The following is a 23724-nucleotide window of genomic DNA, read 5'->3' as shown; positions in this document are numbered from 1 at the left end:
CCCAGGTAGTGCACTCCACAGGTACAATTATTGAAGGTATTAAAAAAAAAACATATGAGGTGAAAAGCTGGGGCATTGATACAACAAAGCTCCAGTGTCAGCAGTTTGCTCCTGAGCTTGGCTTACTGACCGTGTGGAGTTTCTGTGTGTGTTTTCCCTGATTCTGTGAGGACTTTCCTCCCACAACCCAAAAACATGGTGGTGGTGTATTGGTTACTCTACGTTACCACTAGGTATGAATGTGTGTGTGCATGGCGACCTGCGATAAACTGGTTTTCCATCCAGGGTGTCATTTCTACTTCTACTGCCTAGTGTACATGTGATAAATGAATAATGAGCATACATTACATTTACATTTCTGGCATTTGCCCTTATCCAAAGTGACAACATTTTCTACAACTAAGCAAATGGGGGTTAAGGGCCGTGCTCAAGGGCCCAGCAGTAGCAGCTTCCAATCAGTAGTCAGACATCTTAACCACTAAGCTACCACATCCCCAACATCCTTTACCTGTACATTAATTAGAATTTGTGGCCAGTGTAGATTTTTATTAAACATATCCAAATATTCAGTATAACCAATCCACCTACAGGCAAGTCTTTGGGTCATGGGAGGAAACTAGAGAACCCTGAAGAAACCCGTGCAGACAGAAGGAGAACGTGCAAAACACCACAGTTACCTAAACTCATGGTTGACCACTGGACCTTGGGATATTTTTTCCTGTAAAAAGCTGTTGACCCTATTTTAAGAACCTAAAAGAAAATCAAGATCTAACAGCATCACCTGAAATCTATTACAGATCCAGATGATATTTTTGTAGGACTCACCATCTCACCCTCTGCACTCTAATCCCCTGCTTCTTCTTCCCATTAGGTGTCTTTTTTTCTCACCTCCTCCTTCCATCCCTATTTCACTCCAAGTGCATTCTATTTATGGGACTCTTATTCCTTGGTTGTTTCTGCTCTGACATCTGCCCTCCCTGCAGTGAGCATTTTTTTCCCCCTTATGTTCCATGCTGTATTTATAGAAAGCTCTTAGTTTATTGAGAGGTTCTGGGTTCATCATGAAGCACATGGGGCAGATCTTCCTTGAAGACTGAGAGGGTGGACTGCACCATTCCCTAAGATCCAGTATCACTCCAATCATAAAGCAACAGATGTTCCATATTGGGTGTGGAGGATGGGTGGATGACGCAGATGACGTAGATAGATAATGCTATAAGGCCAGCGCATGTGTATAGGTGAATTAGGCTGTTACCTAGAGAAGTGAATGAGAAGGGGGAAATGTAACACAAATTCATTGTTGTCTATTAAAAACACATTGTGTTCTCTAGTCGTTGTGTAAGTTTGTTGACAATGTGGTTTATCATGTCATCATTGTATACATTGAAGGGAATAACTTGTGTGTGTTGAAGAGAATAGGTTTTGCTCCATTCAGCATATGAAGCCACCCAATGTGTCTTTACTGTCATTCCCTCAGTTTCGGACTGACCAACAGAGCGACAGGGAAGCAGGGCTATCCTTCTCACCAGAAGAGGAGATACAGTTAATGCCCTTTTCGACTTCCAGTCACAGATCTAATCAGGACAAGCCTTAGACATAGAGAAACCTTTGATAGTTGTGCCATTCTGGAAACTGTGCTTTGTTTACGGCAGCAGAATGTCAGGATGGGTGAATGGTTGGAGGATGTTCAGAATTAATGTATTGTGATACTAAAGATGGAGAGATAAAGGATGTAGAATTAGTGGATAAAGGTGATCCAATACAGATGGCTGTAGGAGGAATGAAGGATGACCAGGATGAAATAAGGGATGATTTTAGAAATGATAAAAGACTGGATGGATGGATGGAGCATACTCAAGACAGATGGATATTGGATGAATGAAAATAGAACCAGATGGATGATTCTTAGGATGTATAAAGAGGTAAATGAATGCAGAATAGATAGAGGCTGATCAATGTGTATCTGAAGATGAATGGATGGAAGGATGAAGAAATTGATGGATAGATGCTCAGAAAGAATGGATGGTTGGAAAGCAATGGATGGATGGATGAATAATAGATCCTAACAATAGAGGAACATATGCTCAAAATGGGAGGATCATGCTGGAGAGATGGATATTCAGAGTGGATGGAGGAATGGCTGATGGATGGATGGATTGATGTTCATGAGTTATGAATGGGTGGATGAATGGACAGAGAAGTAACAATACTCAGGATGGATGGATCATGTTCAGGATGGATGGAGGAATAAGAGATGCTCAGCATGGTTTATAGAGAATAGAGTGAATGGAGAAATTCAGCTACACATGCAAGATGACTGGATGAACTAATATATGGATGAAGGAATAGGACATGCTAAAATGGAATGGATGAATGAATATGCAGGATGGATGTAAGAATAGCTAATGATCAAGAGGGATGGATGGGACATGCTAAAAATCAGGGAATGAATGGAGGAGTAGATGTTCAGAATGGATATAGCGGGTGCTCAGGATGGATGGATGGATGGATGGATGGGTGGATGGATGGAGGGATGATGTTCAGAATAAATGGATGCATTGATGGATAGGTGGATGGATGGGTGTTCAGGGTGGATGTTTAGGATGGATGGATAAATACCTGATGCTCATAATGAATAAATGGGTAGTGCATGGTGCTCAGGATAGACAGAGAAATAGTAGATAGAAAGAATGGCTGATGCTCAGAATCAAGAAGTGAATAGATGGAGGGTGGAGGATGGAGGATACCCAGGATGTATGTATGACAGTTGGATAACGGATGAATAAAGATTGAATAAATTGATGGAGGATGTTCAGGATGCATACATTGTTGAAGGACGCTTCAGTGCTTTCATGCTAGTGTTTCTCTCTGCGTGATTAGGAACTAATGGTCCATATTACAGGCCACATTATAGCAGAATTTTTTATGTTTCTTTTATATGGGACCTAACTGTACCACAAGAACCCACAAGAGACACTGAAGCACCTTATAGCATGTCTTCTTCTAAAGAGGACCTTCTCTTCATTTCTTATGCATCAGGGAATCTGTCTTTCCCTTTCTTCCAGATTTCTGGTGTGTGGATTAGATGGCAAGAAGAAAGCAGAGGTAATTCGTCATTTATGAATAAAGCGTTTATTTTAAAGATGTAGACTGACTTTTGGGGGAGAAATGTATAAGAAAAGCCATGCTCTTAGGCATTCCATCATGTACTCCCCTGCAGGCTCTTGCTCACACACACCCCTCCTCCTGGAGAGGCAGAGAGAGAGAGAATGAGAGAGAGAGAGAAAGAGAGAGAGAGAGAGAGAGAGAGAGGTGCAACATGCAGAGCAACATCAAGAAGGCTGCTTTATTGCTCTTTTTCTTTAGGAGAGAGCGAGAGAGTTAATGCTGCTCGCTTTCCCTCCTCCTCCTCCTCCTCCTCCTTGCATTCTCTCTCTCTCTCTCTCTCTCTGCTGTGTGTGTTTTTTCCCTCCTTGCTGGACAGAGCAGCAGCAGCAGCAGCAGCATCAGCGGAGGCAGCCGAGGCAGCGGCAGTGCACCAGCAGTGATAGTGGGAGCTCTGGTCCTCTCTCTCCCAGAAGATGCTCAACAACCTAACCGACTGCGAGGAGGGGGATGGGGGCACCAACAGCCAGGGTAAGTGGCAACTGCATGTGTGTGTGTGTGTGTGTGTATGTGTGAGAGAGAGAGCTCTCGTGAAACAACTGACCTGTCCTGAGAAGGCGGTTTGGTATTTAATAAAGCTTGACACAAATGCGTATCCTGCAGTCATACCTGCAAATGTGCGAGTGTGTGTGTGTGACGCTGTTCCTGATACCTGTCCAGTGTGCTTGTGTGTGACCTGGTACCTGTACAGTAAGCGGGTATGTGTGTGTGCATGAAGTAACCAGGGTGACAGTGAAATATTAAATGAGGTATGGGAAAGTAATGAGTGTGTGTGTGTATGTGTATGTGTATGTGTATGTGTGTGTGTGTGTGTGTGTGAGAGAGAGAGAGAGAGAGAGAGGTGAGAGAGTTTTGGCACAAGCTCACACTGCAAGGTTGCTGTGAGGAGAATGATAATGTTTTCTGCCTCTGACTGAGGAAGGACAGGCAGTACGGCACGTCTAGTGCATGCCTGATGCGTTATGGATGGATGTGTGACAGAAGTCCCACACAGGCATAGTCTCATCAGCCTGCATCAGTCTTCTTTCTCTCTGCCCCCTCATCTCCCTCTTTTAATCCTACCCTTCATACTGAGGTGACTGAGGTGTGTGTGTTGCTGCGAGCCTCCGCTGCAGTGTGTGCGGTGGATCTGCTGCGGAATGTGTTGTATCTGAGGATTGGAGGTGTTTTCCTCCCGAAATTCCTCTGTTTCATATGCAGGAGTTTTCTTTTCAGTGAGATGAAAGAAAGCGATGTCAGACTGCTTTATTTCAGTGCAGGCTCATGGACCTTTCACGGACCCTCTGCAGTAGAGCAGGAGCAGAGACCTGTCTGTGTGCAGCTCTGATGATCAGGGGATGAGGAGATGATAGGCAGAGACAGATGATAAGAGCTAGACAAGCAGAAGTTCAGATGGAAACAACTGATGTGGATGAAGCTCATTTCTCTTGCAAGATATTTATATGCCAAATTTTAGGATTCCTATGATGTGTGTATGCATATAATGATGTGTGTATGCTGTAATCTTATTAGGGAACAAAAAATCCAAATGCTGCGTACTAAATTAACATATATCCATGCTTCATTAATCATTAAAAAATTCTAGTTTTCCTGATCTGATTATTGAATTTACAAGTGCTCATCTGATCTCAAGGTCTGCTCTGCTTTAGAGGAGCACTGCAGGTCTGCTCTGTCTGGATCTGGCCTGTGCTAGAAGTGCTGCAGTGCTTAAGCTTTCTCTTCCTTTTATCTTCATATTAAACATCACGCTCATTCTAATACCCAATACAAATGTATTGATGTGCAGAGAATTAAACGGTCTTGGTCTTAAATATTTCAGTGATCTAATGCTGTATTACAGGACATCAGACATACTAATAATAGTACTGGTAGGAGCAATTTTTCCTTATATAGCCAAAACCCAGCAATTACTTTGTTTCTTTCTTGATCTCATGACCTATAGGATTTTACTCATTTTATTTGCCTTTTGTTATTTTTAAGCACTGAAAACGCTTTTGCTTTTGCTCCATACTCCAGTGATGACTGGCTTTTAGATCTGACTCGCTGTCGCTCCCTCTTTTTTATGGGGAATTGGGACAGTGCTGCAGTGCTGCTACCAATTTGGTCACCAAGCTTAGGGATTTGTTCCCTAAAGCTGTGCCAAAACAGTCACTGTGTTGTCGCTTTTATTCTCTATCAGACTACATTAACATCAGAAGATGAGATCATAATACACAGAAGAGCCGTTAGATCCCCTTAAAAGCTTCTCAACATGCATGGTATTGCCATCATTTCGTCTTTGCCAACAGACAATAAATGCCATCGAACGCTCATTTAGAACTGAAGGCTAAAATTCTCTAAAATCCTACCCGCAGAGTTGTGTAGAATAACTCAATTACAGCATGTTAACAGAATGTCACAGCTATTGTGCCTTGCCTATTCAGAATGGATTCATGTTTGGTCCTTGACATTTTATTCGCAATCACAAACACTTCCAAATATTTCCATGCACAGAAAAAAAAACTAAACTATACTGTAATGTTGGGTACGTCCATAAGGTGTCCTGAAAAACCAAACATCTAGGCAAGCTGTAAAAATGTATAGAGAATTAACCTAGAAATTAGGAGTGTAAATGAGTGCAGTACCATTACCTGCATCTGTTTAGCGCTTCGTATATCCATGTATGTGTCAGTACCTGCATCTGTATTCAGATTTAAACCTCAGTTGGGTGTGGCCGAAATTGGTAAGGTGTTAACCCTATTATTGATCTCTTCCCACCATGCCCCAGAAACACTGGACAATACTAGACTGGAAATACCAGCACTGACAGCATGCTGTGTAAAGTCCGCCAGTTCCTCAACCTCTACTTCATCACTTGAGGGCAAATGTGATCTCAAATAGAGATCTGTTCTTTTAGGTCTTGCTCATGAATTTGTTATTTTTCTTTGCACCTGCCTGTGATGTTTTCAATTTAAGCAATCGAATATATAATAGTTTTATATCCCAAAACAGATAGCTTAATTTAAGGCAGCCTGACCCTGACCAGGCAGTTGTTATGGATTAATGAATGAAGCTGTAAATGCATATCTCACCACTCAAGTGCGCCTGCGTGAAAGTAAAAAAGCCATCTTGTGCATCTTTTCTGTTGCATCCCCTGGGATCCCAGTTCCAATGCACACCTCTAGTCTCAATCAGATGCCCTATGAATCTTTCTGGCAAGTGTATTTGTCTTCAGTTGCCAAATGACAGAAATAATGCCGTGACTGAGCCGTGTAGAGATCTTGCAATCAGCTGTCTTCCAGATTTTTTGGAACTGAGCATCAAGCAAGATTTTCAAGAACCTGGAATTGTACTGAGCAATGTCACACGATTTAGGAGCATAAACATTACAAATCAATGAGCAGAGTGTGAGCAGTACACACATATTTTAGCACATACTTCAAACTGTCTGACACTCAAGCATGCCAAATTATGCCTTTGCCAGACTGCTTTTTGGCTGAAGGTCCTCCTCCTGCTGGGATGGAGATTATTCTGATTGCTTTGCCACCTCTTGACATTTATCTGTAGATGAGGTTCTGGATTAGGTGAAATAGTAAATGGTGGGAAAGTGATGATTGACACCGAACGTAGAGCAATGACCTATAGCAGTTTTACCCATGAATGAGATAATAGAGCAGTACCACACCACACACTAATCACAGTCATACATCACATCAGGGGCCAGAACATATGCAGGTACTCTTTAACATTCAGTCATTTTTCTGCTGCAAATCGACTTCTAAGTGGAGAAATTTAATAATATTCTAGCTCAATGTCTCAATCATGGCTCTATGATAGTTACCACCATACCACTGAGTCATCATTCGTAAGGCTGTCCCAAAGCAATGTTTGCGCTGTCTCCTGCAACCCTTGTTAAAGAAAAATAGGCAGTACCAGAGCAGGATACTAGGAAAACAAGTATAATAGCAAGTATATAAGAAAATATTAATAACAGTATGTGCAAAATGAGAAATTTTACTTGGCATGTTGCTTGGTCCAGTGTGTATAAAAACTCACTCAATCAGTAATGGCCTAATTGTTTCTATTACATATCTAATGATTTAATTGCTAATGAAATTCATTAGGTCAAATACATTACAAAGAATCTGAATTTTCTGTATGCAGTTTACCCTAATCAGGGTCAAGCAAAGCCTCAGAAAAACTGTCACTGTTAGGCCTTTGAGCAAGATCTTCAACCTTCATTTTGTCAGCTGAATTGTAAATCACTTTGGATTATAGCATCTGTAAATGGATAAATGTTCATGCAAATGTAGGTATACAAATAGCAATACACCCTAAAAGGGCCACTATTCTGTTACATTGCAACATTCATACGTTCAATTTCGAGTTGCCTATTTACAGATATGTTTAGTGGGTGGAAGTAAACTGGGGAACTGATAGGAAAACACACATGACCAGGGGGAGAATATGTGAAATTCTAGTAGCATGAGCTCTGGATTAAACCGAGGACACTGCGGTACCTGCTGCGCAACCAAGCTACCTTACAAAGAACAGTTAATATGAGATATCAATCATATCTTTGTGGTGTTATTTGTACCAGGTGTTATTTGGACCAGAAATGCTGCTCTAGTATTCATATGCCTGCTTCATGATAGAGTACAATTCCAGCAGTTCGCTCTGCTCATGGCAGTGTAGTCAGGGAACAGCAACAGTAAATCTTGGCCAGTAAATCTTTGCAACACTAGGAAGTCTCCCTAGCTAACTTCAACAAGTGATGAATTCCAGTACTGGTGCCCACGTCAGGTAACAAGCAACTTGACTAGTATGACATGCCCAGGTTTCCAACTACTGTGCCAACTGTACTCCTCTCCAGAGATCAGGTTTGATAAAGGTAACATGGCTCAGCTCATCATCAACTTACAGATCATTGCGAAAGCACTTGAATGGGCCACTGATGTCTGGATGAAATATGGTGACATTGTGCAGACAGGTTTGTTGACCTGTTCTGCCACATGTTCCTTCACCCTCCTATTTGGAAAAAAGCAGGTGGCAGGTGAACATCTCTTATTCACTTGATTCCTTGAGGTTTTGCACTGTAGCTGCTGGAAGCAAGTGGTTCAAGCTTTCAGTCATTGTCATACGTCTTTATAGTTATAAAAAGATTGCCTAGTTGGCTTGACCCAGTGTATGCCCTTCATGCAATACTCATTGTCATGTTTACTTCTGGAACCAACTATATAGTGCTGCAGTTCTGTCACTTTTATAACTGCCACTGTTTGATAGCCTACAAACATTCACAGGGGTTTAAGGTTTCAACCCTACAGTACATATCCAATGAGAAGCTACTACACCTGTACTGTCTGAGTTCATTATGAATTCCACAGTGTAAATTGTCCTTAACAACTTAAAGGTGTCAATTTTAACATGAAATCCCATTCATCATAAAAACAGACCTGAATTTTGAGTGAATGACAGAATGTGTCATTGTGTCCAGCACTTATTCTGTTTGCCCCAACTTCAGAACCCCCATCTTAGCATTACGGCCTAAAATATGCTTGCCCACCTTTCCTAGTCCATCGTCAACATAGATAATGTGTTTAATGAATTAATGTGACTGTATTCTGTATTCTCTGCGTTGCCTTCAGCATTAGTTTTTTTCAAAGATTTGCATTATGCTGTCCAGTAGACAGGTTCCTGTACTGCAGTGTGTATGACCTTCTCCTTACTGAGATAACATTGATTCAGAACATCTTAACTATTCTTGAACACAGTATCCACAATTGATAAATTTCTGGCAAGGGTATATCATCAGGATGACATGAATCTGACTTTCTGAAGTCATTCATTCATTGAATGGGATGCCAGTCCATTACAAGGGTGCATTTCAGACACGCATTCCAGTCCATCTGCTGGCAGGTTTTCAGTAAGTGAGAGGGACCAGAGAACCCAAAGGAAACCTGCATGGGTATAACATGTAAAACTGATCACAGGCTATCTCAGGATCGAGCCATGGACCCTGGAGCTGTGAGGCAGAAATGCTATTTCCCGCACCACATTGATACCCAACACCATACATGTGCTGATGCAATCTTTTCAGAACCAACTCTGTGGTCTGAAGAGTTCCATTTGTTGTAGTTTTGTCTTCTGTCAGACAAAGCTCCGGATACACAAGCAGTTGGTTGTTTAGCTTGCATCAGGCTTGCAACATCCTTTGAGGCATCTGCTTGAATCCTGGGTGATGAAAATTTTCAGAGAAGTAAATGGTGCTTATTGTTCGGAGCTGGGGTAAATGTTGCCTCATGAGGTATCTTGTCATCATGACAGGCTTTGTAGAACTTTTCTGTTAACTGGCAGCGGCAACTGTTGAACCGTACACATACACCTTGAAGTCACCTGGCTTTACCTGGCAGCACTAAGGCCTGATTTATAATTGATACATGACTTTGCAAGCAGAAGCAGGGGAAAGTCAAGCAACATTGGTAACATACCTGTTCTTGCCTGTGTATATTATGTACACCTGGAACATTGGAACAACCAATTGGAGCCAAAAACAACTCTATCAGGTTTCTAGGTACAACAATGTTAAACACACTTACAAATTTTGTTTCTCTTTAAACATTACTGCTTTCATACAGTATTAATGAGATGAATCTCAAATTGAAATCTAGATCCATTTACTTTTACGTCTATGGCATTTGGCAGACCTGTACACAAAACAGACCTTTGTATGTAAGTATTTAATTGAAACATGATACTCATTTGTATAATCAATTGCAGACAACATGGTGCTAGACTTTCTCCACTATTTACATTTGTTTCACACCATGCAGATGCATTGAATTAATTTTCGAAGAGCATAAACCTGCGGCGCTCCGAATATTGCTTTAACTGCACAGCAGCCATCTTGCATATGCTTAGTTAAACACAAGTATAATCCAGGCTGAAAGATGTGACTTATGTATTGCTTTTCATGCACTAAATACAGGTCTTTACCTTCGAGGTTGTGTCTATTATTTTCTAGGGAATTTCATCATACTCCTGAAATCCTAAGAACGGCATTGTTCTTTTTAATTTACTCACCATTCAAGGTCACTGAGTTTCTTTTACACCGCTGTGAACAGCATATGAGATTTTTCTACAGCTACCCTATGCATCACTCCTGGGACATCTGGACCTCTGTGTATATATGGTGCTTACCCAGAAATTCCAGCAGCTCATCTTCGGTCACTGGAGCAGAAGAAGTCTAACCTCAGACATGGCTGTTGGCCCAACAGGGATGTATCAAATTACAAAGAATTCCCAATTTGCTTGTTTGGGTTCAGTAGCATCACAACATTCTGTAATGCAAGTAAGCTCCATAGGCTACCAGAACTGTATCAGTCTTCTGTACACTGAGAGACTGGATGTTTATTTAGTCTGAGTCAGCGTGTTGGCTACAGATGCAGCGTCCATTTTTTAAAGTTCACTGTCTCAGCCCCTATGGACATGTTTCTCTGCCAGACAATGTTGGTGTTAATTGGAGCAAAACCTATTTTAGATCTGCGCATCACTGAGAACGCATTTCTTGGCACAGGTTTTACAGTGTGCATTGTAAGCAGCACTTTTTTCCCCACATTTTCGCCCCAATTTGGTGACCTGCCAATTCCCACCCACCAGGTTTCCCTGATCACAGAACAGCTACCAACCAGGCAGAGTAAATGTAAAGCCAGCCACCTGCATGTTTTTTCTCAAATTGCCTCTCAGGTTCTATCATGGTGTAGCTGAATGCTTGAAGAAAAGTGCCTATGATGCCTAAGATGGCAAATATCAAACAGGCAAATGTGGTCAATACCAGCAAAGCATGGTTAAAAGAAAATGAGAAATCTTCATTGAGAAAACTCCAAGGAACATATTGTTTGGTACAGAAGCCACTGCAGAGAGAGAAAAAAAAACCTCTTTTTAATTAGAAATGGCCTAATGGTTTCTATTAAGTGATTTCATTGTTAATGGAAGTCATGAGGTCAAAAACAATTAGAAAGGATTTTTTTGCACCAGGGACTGCATTAGAATGAACATTCATTTTCAGTAACCGTTTATCCTGAGCAGGGTCACTGCACCTATCTTGGGAACACCGAGTACTGCCAAGCTGTCACTATTGGGGCTTTGAGCAAGACCCTTAACCTTCATCTGCTCAGCATAATTGTACACTGCTTTGGATAAAAGCGTCTGCTAAATGAATCTAAATCATCATTGGGATTCAAAGCTTCAAACTCTCAACAAAAGTTGAAACCTTCTCTGTTGTTCCACTCAGGACAAGCAGGACGTTCCTTTGGCTAGTGCTGTCCCACTAAGTCATACACATTTTCTGCATGAATTTGTTGGAAAGATTAGGTGATGTAGTCTAGCATGTTTCACATTTATCTTCACTGTCTGGTATATGTACGTGTTACACCATTTGTCTTTTGCTATGAGAAAGTATCAGAAGCACCTTTCGACAGTGTGATTAAATGAATACTTTCACTATCAGATACATCAAGCTTATCAATGGAGTTACAGCTTGTGTATTCAGCCCAGCCAGGATTTTTGCAATTTCACGATCACAGAAATGAACCCAAAATCAAACAAACTCCAGAATAGGAGGAGATTAGAGGAGATTACAGTTTTTCAAAATGAGATTTTTCACAGATTTGAGCGTTCATTTAACCAAAGCCCTCTTAAATTCCTGTGGGTCGTACATGAGTAGAGCTATCATATAGATGTACTAATGTAAGTAGTTTTCTAAAGAGAGAAATTAAACAGTTTGATTTAAAAAACTAGAAATAATAGAAACAGCCAGTGCAAATTTACACATTTCAAGCTTCAACAGTCACAAAAAAAAATGATGTGAAATCATGAATAATTCCCTTCATTAGCTTTGCTAGTGCTTTTGCTACTCAAATGCTTCTCACTCTCACTGTGTTGATAGCAATGCTATATTATATTGACTGAGAAAGGAAAAATCGAGGAAGGACATTAACAACTTCCTTTTCAAACCAGAAGTTAAACAGTTACATCATCATTTCATCGATAACATCCATTCCTATATGTCACAGTTTATGAACTGTATCTTATAAACCAGGGTTCTCAATGGTGGGATCCATTAAGCACAACCACATGGTTCACTTCTTAGAAAGCTATTATATTTATATGAGTTCTTATAGTTCTCATCATGTTTGACTACACTTTCCAGGGCCATTTTCAGACCATTTTTTTCAGTGATCTTCACTGGTTCTGCTTTAATAAACTTTATTTATTATAAATAAATATAAACCATAAGCCTATCCATTAGAGAGAGTGTAGTAGGATACACATGCTGGGTTAATGACAGCTTCTGGTAGAACCCACTGTTTAGCTGCGTAATGTGTGTGTCATCAGCCAAACACTAGCAGCACATATCCATTACATGAAGCCAAACCCAAACAAATGTTTTCTGATAGATGTTATTGCCTAGCTAGCTCGCTATTCAAGACATTGATGCAATCAGGAGCTGGTTTTGTGTATGTGTGAGACACTGTGAGATAGAGAGAGAGAGAGAGAGAGAGAGAGAGAGAAACTGAAAATGATTTGTTGGGTAAATTTACAGTGGCTTTGGCAGTCAGATTGTTATCGGTGAGAGGGGAAGACTCTGCGCATCTGTGCGAATTAACATCCAGTGCAGATAAAGCCACATATCTAGAGCTAGAGCGATAGCAAGAAAGCCTGCACTAGTTGATGAATATCAGCCTTAATTAGAGCAATCCATCACTGCTCTGAATCTAAGATTATGCTATTTGTGTGTGTGTGTGTGTGTGTGAGGCTGCAGTGGTTGGTGTGTGCCTGATTCCCCTGTGTGCATTTCACTATAATTACTTTTCTATTATTATTCTGAACACACACGCACTCTCACACACACACACACACACACACATGTTTGTGTTCGGCTGATAGTCTGATTGTAGTCATGTCAGCGAAAAGGGAAATTAGTGTTGACCTGTGAATGGATGGAGAGAGACCAGTGCTTAGTTGGTATGCACACACACACACAGGCAGACACACACACATATACACACACACATACACACACGGACAGGCAGACACACAGTCAGACAGACAGACACACACACAGAGTCAGACAGACACACAAACACACACAGACAGACAGACACACACACAGAGTCAGACAGACACACAAACACACACAGACAGACAGACAGACACATACACACACACAGAGTCAGACAGACACACAAACACACACAGACAGACAGACACACACACAGAGTCAGACACACACACACACACACAGACAGTACACTATATTATGCACCATTTTCTGCAGTTTCTGACTTCAATATTAAATCCTAACTCTCTGAACTAACTTTAACCTCGTCTGGTTTTACAAATACTAATATCTTTAGATGTCACGTCCATTGTCATTTTTTTCCAGAAACATCGTAGTACAATAAGAGGATACAGTGATAATGGCTTAATTACATTCTTATAGCTGTTACATAATATTATAGCTGTTACATAATATTATAGCTGTTACATAATACAGTGTTATACATTACACTATAATGTTATAATTACACAGCATCGAGGAGAATCCTATAATTACATTTTCTCTTCGCTGAATACATTCGACACGGCTTGTGTTTGTTTTTAAACACAACCTGTCAGAATAGTAAAACTCCCCAGCTATAGTACCGAAGAGAGAGTTACACTGCAGATGGGATGGTGCTAGAAACACAAGAGCACGCAAAAATGTTTAGGATTAGAAATCTTCTAAATAGAATTTTTTTTAAAATATTGACATTCTAAGTAGAAGTAACTTCCAAATAGAAGACTTTTAAATAGAAATAACTAGTGTTTATTTAAAAGATATTTTAAATAGAAGTGGCCTTTAAATAGAAATAACTAGAATTTTTATATTAATATTATAAATAGAACTAACTTCTAAATAGAAACTCTTCTTTTTTAGATGGATAGTCTAAATAGAAATAACTTATAGACTGAAGACTTTTAAATAGAAATAACTTGATTTTTTAGGTGGATTAAATAAATAAATAAATAAATAAATAAATAAATAAATAAATATAAATAAAATATATAAAATAAATAAAATAATAAAAATAATTAATTAATTAAAATAAAAATCCAGGAAATCACATACTCTTTCTGAGGCCCTGCTGTGACGGTTATGGCGGAATAGACACAGAGTTTTATGAATTATTGACTGACCCTCCATCCATCTGTCCATTTTCTGTAGCGCTAATCCCACAAAGGGTCTAAGGGAACCTGGTGTCTTATCCCAGGCGACTCAGAGCACAAGTAGTACAGCAGCACAACACCATTTTTGACTATAGGGTTTAACTTTGCGATCCGTAATTGCTTATTCTATAATGTATTCACAATTTAACTTTTTTTTTTTTTTAATTATTAGACCCCCATTCGGAGGGGGTATTTCTACATTCGCTCTGTATTTCATCATTTTCCATGCAACAGGATGGAAGCTGATTTGAGTCACCAGTAGAAATCATTTAGTGCCAGCTGGTGTGACAAAGAGGTCATGACATTTTTATGCCAATGTGATAAATGAGACACAGGTATGAATGTTAGATTGAGCAGCCTGGATGCTATTAGTCATAAACAGGAAGAGGAATGACCCTGGATGCTAGCAATATAGAGAACACACACTGAGTTTGCTAACATGATGTCATAACTGATCTTCACATAACATCATATAACATTTACTGTATATTCAATATTTTGGCTGGTGATATATTATTTTTTTACCAAAGAATTTACAGGTACAGAAGAAGAAGAAGAAGAAGAAGAAGAAGTATCCAAAGCAGGGGGTCAGTATAAGGCAGACTAGGCAAGCAGGCATTTAGCAGGTTTTAAAACCAGGAAATAATATTTTTCTGAAGGCACGCAGGGAAAATATTGCCTAGTTTTTTAGGCTTAATGCATGACAAGAATTTTGCAACCAGACAGTGGAATAAAGTTACATGAACAAACTAATCAGGGAAAACAAAAGACCTGTAAGAACAATCTACATAATGAAACACTGAGAACAGGATGGAGACAAGACCCAAAGAGAAAATAAAAGCACCTGCCGCTGTTGCCGTGGGAACCTTGATGTGAAGCATGGAGTGTGAGATGGTGACAGTGGAGCTGGTGAAGGAGCAAAAAAAATGACACTAACCGTTTCAAGCGCTTCTGTTCAGGAGAGCTACGCTTGTTATAAAGCAGTCGGTATCTCTAATACACTGTACTTCCTGAGTGATGGCTGTACGTTAATGTTCATATTTAGAATTTTGGTCGAACAATCGAACAAAAACCGTAGACTGAAAAACCTTCTTCTCTCTGATACGCATTACTGCAAGACTTGAAAACTGAGTATGTAATACATAAAACATGGCAACTTACCATATTATAGCAAAATATTTCAATATATATATATATATATATATATATATATATATATTTGTTTTTTTATTTATATTTCTGATCAAATATTTATTATATTTATTTATTATATTATATTTATATGTATTGTATTTAAATGGTCACATCATCAGAAAGCAGCTTTACGGAAATATAGAAATTCAGGACAGGAATCCTGTATTTTAAATTTTAATTTCTCCCTTAAAATAAAATCTGAGGCAGGCTGTGAGATTGCTGCTACCATGTTAAATAAAAATTGTTTTCATTATCAGCACATTCTGAAGTACTATATTCCTCGTACACTACACCAATTGGCCAGTAATTACATTTTTATAAATTTGAGCCATTTTTATCCATTTAATTCTGTTGACCATAAGCAAAACGGTTCCTGTTTAGAGTTCATGTTATCACTTACCTCAAAGCAACTGTAAACAGTTTTATAAACTTTTATAAACTCATGAAGAGAAAATATCCTGTAAACGTCATCTAAATGGCTCCTTACATCAACAATTAGATAGATTAGATCGCTGTAAAAGCTGTTGGTAAATCAGAGGATGTTTTAAACTTGTTAATAATTAACAAATTAATTAACACGTAGACTAGATGGAGGGTCCACCATACGAGAGTGAGTCGTCGCTATAGAAACGGTAACATAGTAGAAGCAGAAGCTACTACAAAACCTGCGATTTGTGCTGCAGCTGGTGCTATTGTCAGAGCTGCAATTATAGACAATTACTCAACATCTTCTGACCCGTAATGTTTGAGAATTCAACAGCGCTGAGCTATAAAAATACTTCAGACCTGTGGGATGCTCTGTGATATAGTCCCGGTACCCATGAGCAAGCCGAGTCATCGATCACCTCAACACATAACACTACAACAAGAGCGAGACTCACATGCACACACACACACACACACACACGCATACACAGTGGGAGAATAATTACATTTTCCTCTACTGTATACAAGCCCTTTAATATTTTTGATAAAGTAGTCACAGTGACTTGGATTCTTTTTAACGATTCACTTTGTTATCTGTGCGAAGCGCTTTAAGTGGGGCCTGGCCCCCTGATTTATAGCTTCACAATGAAATTCTGCAGAAGCAGCCGCAAAATGTACCGTCGGCTTTAGCAGTTTTGCTTGGGAAAAAATAAAAAAACAGGAGAGAGATCGAATCAGAAAGTGATATCTGCTCGGATTTTTGTCGTTGCTTGTCATAGGTTAGATGAACACCGAGGGCCAGATGGTACAAACCAGTTTTAGATGCCGCACATGCTGCGGGGATTAAAGCAAAGCAGCACTTTCCTTCAATTAGATTGGCCTGGAGGTCATCCATTCCCTAAAACTCTCTCACACACACACACACGAGGTAATATTGTGTCTAACAGCACCGTTATAAACACTATACAGTGAATTAATGTGTGTATTTTTGGTGATCAGTAGCCTAGTGTCCTCACGTCAAAGGTCTTCATTATCAAGCTTGCCACATCAGCTCCAGCACACGTATTCCAGCTGTGACATGACCAACACTGTAATCAGAACGGGAAACTGTCATAACTGCATACATTTCTTGTTCGTTTAACAGCAGATACAGAATCATTCGCAGTTTCTTAATAGGTAATCATAAATGTTTTGACTCTACACACAGTAGATCTAATTAAAAGCTTTCACTTCATATTCATTACAGTGTTTCAACTGAATATGTCACTTACTCTATGCCTTGAGTCATTATTGTACACTGTGTCATTAAACATAAAGGGAACATTAAGTAGAAAGAGAAGACAGTATGAATCAGACGTGATTAGTCTGAGAGATCGGTCAAGAGCAAGAGATGAGCTGATATATTCACAGACCCGAGAGTTGCACTATTCAACGTAACTTCGGCCCAGAGGTCAAGATCGAACCCCAAACCTTGTAGTTGTGAGATGATGATGATAATGATGATGATGATGATGATCAGATAATATGTACCTTTATGAATCCTCTGTACTGAAAATCCAGGTTGACACAGTAAGAGAAGTAATATCAAACAAAATCAAGACAGTAGTCTTGATTTGAGTTGTTGCTATAGAAACGATAACACTGTAGAAGAAGAAGCTACTTCAAACCTGCGATTATTGCTGCAGCTGGTGCTATTGTCAGAGCTGCACTGATAATAAATTACTCAGCATCTTTTGACCCATAACGTTTGAGAATTCAACAGCGCTGTGCTATAAAAATACTTCAGACCTGTGGGATGCTCTGTGATATAGCCCGGTACCCATGAGCAAGCTGAGTCATCGATCACCTCAAAACTTAACACTACAATAAGAGCAGAGAGTTGTACTTTTTCGCCCAGACATCAGGAAACCTTGGAGTTGAGGTTATACAAGGTATTAATATGTTACTCCACATAGCTATTGAGACAATTCTACACTTTAACCCAGGACATGCTAAAAAAGGTCTCTGTGTAATGAGTGCACTTAGGTCAAGGGTCGGAGCAGTAGCTCTTATATAATTGGTCGAGTATTATGTCATTGCACAAGAGTGTGCTGCATTATATAAGCACTGTCTCTTAATGCCATATCCAGGATTTTAATACGGCGTCCTGCTGTAATCCTGTTCGGCAATGATTGATGGCATTGCTAAATTGTGATGGCCAGCTGTTCCTGCCAGGCACATCAGGAGCAGTAGAGGCCTTTTTGGTGTGTGTGTGTGTGTGTGTTTGTGTGTGGGGGGGTGCGTTTCTAGAGGAGAAGTAAAGTTTAAAGAAAAGGAGTGCGGAATTTTGTGTAAATAAAATATAGAGAGGCATACAGGGAAATACTGATCTGTATCATGTTCACAGGACACACACACACACACACACTAAAATAATGCACTGGACTGGAGAGAATAGATGTCAGTGCACTGCATGTATGTTATAGAGCATTTATTTACGCTGAGCTTCGGTTTCCTGTGTTGTGTCAAAAGGATCCTTCTGTTTCCTTCCAGCACAATCTTGTCATCATTGTTATTATCATTAATTATTATACATATCATTATTAGTAGTAAAATCATTACGTGAGAATCTGCAAAAAAATGTGATCTTTTGCAGTTGATTTTATTTCCATCCAGATTAGTAGTGTGGGTGATTTTTAAGGGTTTTTGATTACTTAATTTTATTTTAAAATAAACACATATATATATATCAGTATCTGGGATAAACTAGTTTTCCGCACTCTCCCACACACAGAGGCCAAGTTTTCTGAAATGCCATATCCAGGATCATATCACTTTATGCAGTTACAGCCAGTCTCACTTAATGTGCCACAAGAGTGTAATTCTAGTTTTCTTTCAAATAAATTCATGATGTTATACTGTGATCATAGTCTTAGTTGGTATTCAAACTTCACATTCATCTGCACGCAGATGGGAACGCTTTATCACGGATGAGACACGGAGTGATTTTATTACATGCATACATCACTCTGATGAATGAAGAGCGTCAGAATAGGGCTCTCGTGAGCACATGGTGAACCATGTCCTATTTTTCCACTTGGCTGCTTTTCAAACTGTGTGTATATAAAAGGTGAAATTTTTAAAACATAGAAATGAAATGCTCTTGAATCTTGGTTGCTATTAAAATGTAGGCAAACGTGGGACACTGGGACGTACCTTACACTTTAAGACCAAGAAGCTGATGGAAATATTTCTAAGCGTCTACTTTTCACCCACATCTATAATGAAAGGCTGTGTACACAAAACAATGAACAATATAGCCCAATTTAAAACACATATTTGCCTTTTTTGTTGAGCGAGTATTGTAAATTCTCTCAGTAGACCTATTTACGAGTACTATTGCTTTCAAATGGTATGTCAGAATTAATAACTAATTAGGAAAATGGGTCTGAATACCATGTTGCCATAGACTAATCTTATCATAAATCACTCCACTCCCATGCCCACTGCACTGAAATAAGCTCCATAAACAAGAGCAGTGGCAACCTAACAAGCTGTATCAATGATCTATAGCTTTTGGAAACAGGGCTTTCATTTATATTTCATTTATTTAAACGTGGCCTAAGACACGGAGAGCATGCCTCCATTTACAGAGGAAAGAAGAGATGGGAGAAAAACAAGGCACAGTTAACGTACACAGAGGCTGTGCAGCCATTAGCTATGATAAAAAGGATCGCCATTTTTAGCAACTACAGGTCACGACTCCTTCATCCTGCTCTGCACATAGATAGTAGTTTTGAGAAGATAATACTCCTGTCACGGAGAAATGAGAAGACGCTGTTCTTGTCAGTGGTGCAGGATGTACCTGTCAATGCTAAATAACTTTCTTTAACCTCTCTCTCTCTCTCTCGCTCGCAATCATTCGTTCTTTTTCCTCATCTTGTCCCCTCACCTTCATTTTCTTAGCTAGCAGAGACTTAATTCAGTCTGGAAATTGCTGGATAATTACTTGCTGCATGGGAGCGTTTGTGTCGCAGTAGGGAATACACAGGAAAGCAACAATAATAAAACCGACGACACTTAAGACTCGCGTTGGTGACCTCATGTGACCTAGACATTTAATTTTCCCTGGATGTCATTTTATTAAACAAGAAAATCCCTAGTGAGCTCTCCTAGAGATTATTGCACTGAAGTGGAGTCTTAAGTGTACATTTCTTCTATGTATAGCTCAAGTATACATCACATACACTGCATACATTGTATCTGTATATCTATCCTGTATATCCACCCTGAGAAATACACTATATTGCCAAAAGTATTTGCTCACCCATCCAAATAATCAGAATCAGGTGTTCCAATCACTTCCATGGTCACAGGTGTATAAAATCAAGCACCTAGGCATGCAGACTGTTTTTACAAACATTTGTGAAAGAATGGGTCGCTCTCAGGAGCTCAGTGAATTCCAGCGTGGAACTGTGATAGGATGCCACCTGTGCAACAAATCCAGTCGTGAAATTTCCTCGCTCCTAAATATTCCACAGTAAACTGTCAGCTGTATTATAAGAACATGGAAGTGTTTGGGAACGACAGCAACTCAGCCACGAAGGGGTAGGCCACGTAAACTGACGGAGCGGGGTCAGCGGATGCTGAGGCGCATAGTGCGAAGAGGTCGCCAACTTTCTGCAGAGTCAATCGCTACAGACCTCCAAACTTCATGTGGCCTTCAGATTAGCTCAAGAACAGTGTGCAGAGAGCTTCATGGAATGGGTTTCCATGGCCGAGCAGCTGCATCCAAGCCATACATCACCAAGTGCAATGCAAAGCGTCGGATGCAGTGGTGTAAAGCACGCCGCCACTGGACTCTAGAGCAGTGGAGACGCGTTCTCTGGAGTGACGAATCGCGCTTCTCCATCTGGCAATCTGATGGATGAGTCTGGGTTTGGCGGTTGCCAGGAGAACGGTACTTGTCTGACTGCATTGTGCCAAGTGTAAAGTTTGGTGGAAGGGGGATTATGGTGTGGGGTTGTTTTTCAGGAGCCCCTTAGTTCCAGTGAAAGGAACTCTGAATGCTTCAGCATACCAAGACATTTTGGACAATTCCATGCTCCCAACTTTGTGGGAACAGTTTGGAGCTGGCCCCTTCCTCTTCCAACATGACTGTGCACCAGTGACCAAAGCAAGGTCCATAAAGACATGGATGACAGAGTCTGGTGTGGATGAACTTGACTGGCCTGCACAGAGTCCTGACCTCAACCCGATAGAACACCTTTGGGATGAATTAGAGCGGAGACTGAGAGCCAGGCCTTCTCGTCCATCATCAGTGTGTGACCTCACAAATGCACTTCTGGAAGAATGGTCAAAAATTCCCATAAACACACTCCTAAACCTTGTGGACAGCCTTCCCAGAAGAGTTGAAGCTGTTATAGCTGCAAAGGGTGGACCAACGTCATATTGAACCCTATGGATTAGGAATGGGATGTCACTTAAGTTCATATGCGAGTCAAGGCAGGTAAGCGAATACTTTTGGCAATATAGTGTAGGTTTAGATGAAAAAGAAACGTCATATTTGGAGCGATTGTGGTGGTAATATTTTCCGGCAGTGATGTACTGGTTTTCACGTTATTCCCATGAGTCCATCAGCTTTATCATGAACGCACCATGCAACAGGATGTAGTCTTTGTTAAGGCTACTGAAACTACTGAACAGAAACTACTGAAAATATAAACAGAAAATGCTTTCTGCTTTCCCGATACCACTTCCCCATGGGGAATCCGTCACCATCTTAACGGTCATTTCTATACCTCATTAACTCTAATGAAGTTTATTACATGATGGTCCATCAGGTCAGAATCAGTGTAGAGACAATGAGCAGAATTTACACAGAAGGCACGAGTTATTTTATGGAAACTCATTCTCAGAACGGAGACATTTATAAGTATAAGAAGGAACGATAAAATAGATGACAGTCAAATATACTGTAATATGATAAACTAGAATGGGTTTGGTTTTTCTACTAGGTCCAGTTTAGTATAATTGACACCTTCTTCATCGGTGCCTGTACTAATTCTATTCTAATGCTTTAGGAGTTTATGTCATACCTGCTCTCACTGGCCAAGACAACCTGTCAATATATTATGCAAATAACTCGGACCGTCCAGTTCATGCTTGTTACAATGCACTGCTACTGCATAGCTATAGAAATAAAATACATACATGTGTGTTTGAAGTAAATCAGCTTCCTGATTATTAAAGTAAAACCTCATCAAATGTACAAGATTTTGAAAAGTCAGCACTGTATTGTGTCTGGGCTGAAATGTGCTGAGCAAACTCTTAAGCTTGGACCGAAATCCTTAAGTGTGTCTTCAAAGATATAACATTTATATACATATACAGTATATATATATATATATATATATATATATATATATATATAAATGGATGATATGTAGAAATGTATATATGTAGTGATATCAGAAGTAGCTGATGAAATCTCTTGTGGAATAACTCATTGTTTTGCAAAAGAAAAAAAAAAGGACTGTATTCACGCTAAACAAAGAAACATATTGCAGCTTAGAAGCATGTGTTCCTTATCACAGTTTTGCAAAGAACTAAACGAATAATGTTTTGCTGCTAAACTATTCTCATAGATCTCAGTTATGTGCATATGGCAGGTCTGATCCATTCCCTTTTACTGCGGATGCTGCATCTGGTCCAGAGACTGTGTGTGAATGTGATTGGATTTGAGCGTGGCAGCTGCTTGCAAAATCCGCCAGCATCGTTCCACTATGTAGGTCAGACAGAAAAGAAAGGAAGACAGAGAGAGAGAGAGAGAGAGAGAGAGAGACAGAGAGAGAGAGAGAGGGAGAGGGAGAAAGAGAGATTGTGAGAAGGAGAAGGAGAATGAGAATGGGAGAGAGAGATTGAGAGAAAGAGAGCATAGGGCAGAGATAATGATATAGAGAGACTGAGAGAATGAGAGAATAAAAGAGAGAGAGAGAGAGAGAAGGAGGGAGGGAGGAAGAGAGAGAGATAGCATGAGAGAGAGAGAGAGAGAGAGAGAGAGAGAGAAAGAGAGCGATTGAGAGAATGAGAGAGAGAGAGAGAGAGAGAGAGAGAGAGAGAGAGAAAGATAATACCTAAATGTATCACTACTGCAGTAAAGGTGTCTCTGCAAATTTCATGAGACAACGTGTGTCTTTACATTTAAATAAAACAGTGACAAATTTTCCGTACTGAACATCTGTATTCATTACTTCCATGAATGTCTAGTTGTCTTAAACATACCGGAGATATAATATACACATCCTGATGTTGCTGTAATAATCTGTCTTACCTGATATACTTTCCACTGAATGGTTGTATGCTAGCTGTAGGTCCAGTTTAGCTTCATTCTAACACTTTAACACAGATATTAATAATCACACTCAGTATCTTTACTTAAATGATAAGTCACTACATTCTTTTTTTTATTTGTGAAGGCTGCTCCTTGCCCTCTGTGTCTGTGACCTTTACTAAATAACATGCTCTCTAGGAGCTTCCCATATTACATTTGCACCTTCGGTCTAATTTAATGCCATGGAATGTGAACGCTTTGGACGGAAAAGACTCCAAACAGCTATATAGATGCCATATGGTACTACACACCCATTAAACATTAGCAACAAGCAACTAATCAATTTTTCCGCCTGCTGAGCCACTCCGTCCCGCTATCTC

The 23724-nt window shown here is 39.8% G+C and overlaps 1 protein-coding gene across 2 annotated transcripts in view; it reads left to right on the top strand.

Annotated features, from left to right (window-relative positions):
* Positions 1–3339: 3339 nt before the first annotated feature.
* The window catches only part of slc12a5b (solute carrier family 12 member 5b), a 63268-nt gene continuing 42883 nt past the window's right edge, over positions 3340–23724 (top strand). Inside the window, exon 1 of one of the 2 annotated variants that reach the window (XM_058390374.1) lies at positions 3340–3636. In XM_058390374.1, coding sequence (XP_058246357.1) covers positions 3582–3636 — 55 coding nt within the window. In that variant the 5' untranslated portion in view covers positions 3340–3581. The remainder of the gene's footprint in view (positions 3637–23724) is intronic. The other variant, XM_058390373.1, reaches the window with a different exon arrangement.

Source organism: Hemibagrus wyckioides, linkage group LG05 (genome assembly GCF_019097595.1).
Source record: "Hemibagrus wyckioides isolate EC202008001 linkage group LG05, SWU_Hwy_1.0, whole genome shotgun sequence".
NCBI lineage: Eukaryota > Metazoa > Chordata > Actinopteri > Siluriformes > Bagridae > Hemibagrus > Hemibagrus wyckioides.
The sequence above is the reverse complement of the archived record's forward strand: the minus strand, read 5'-3'. Positions and strand labels throughout refer to the sequence as shown.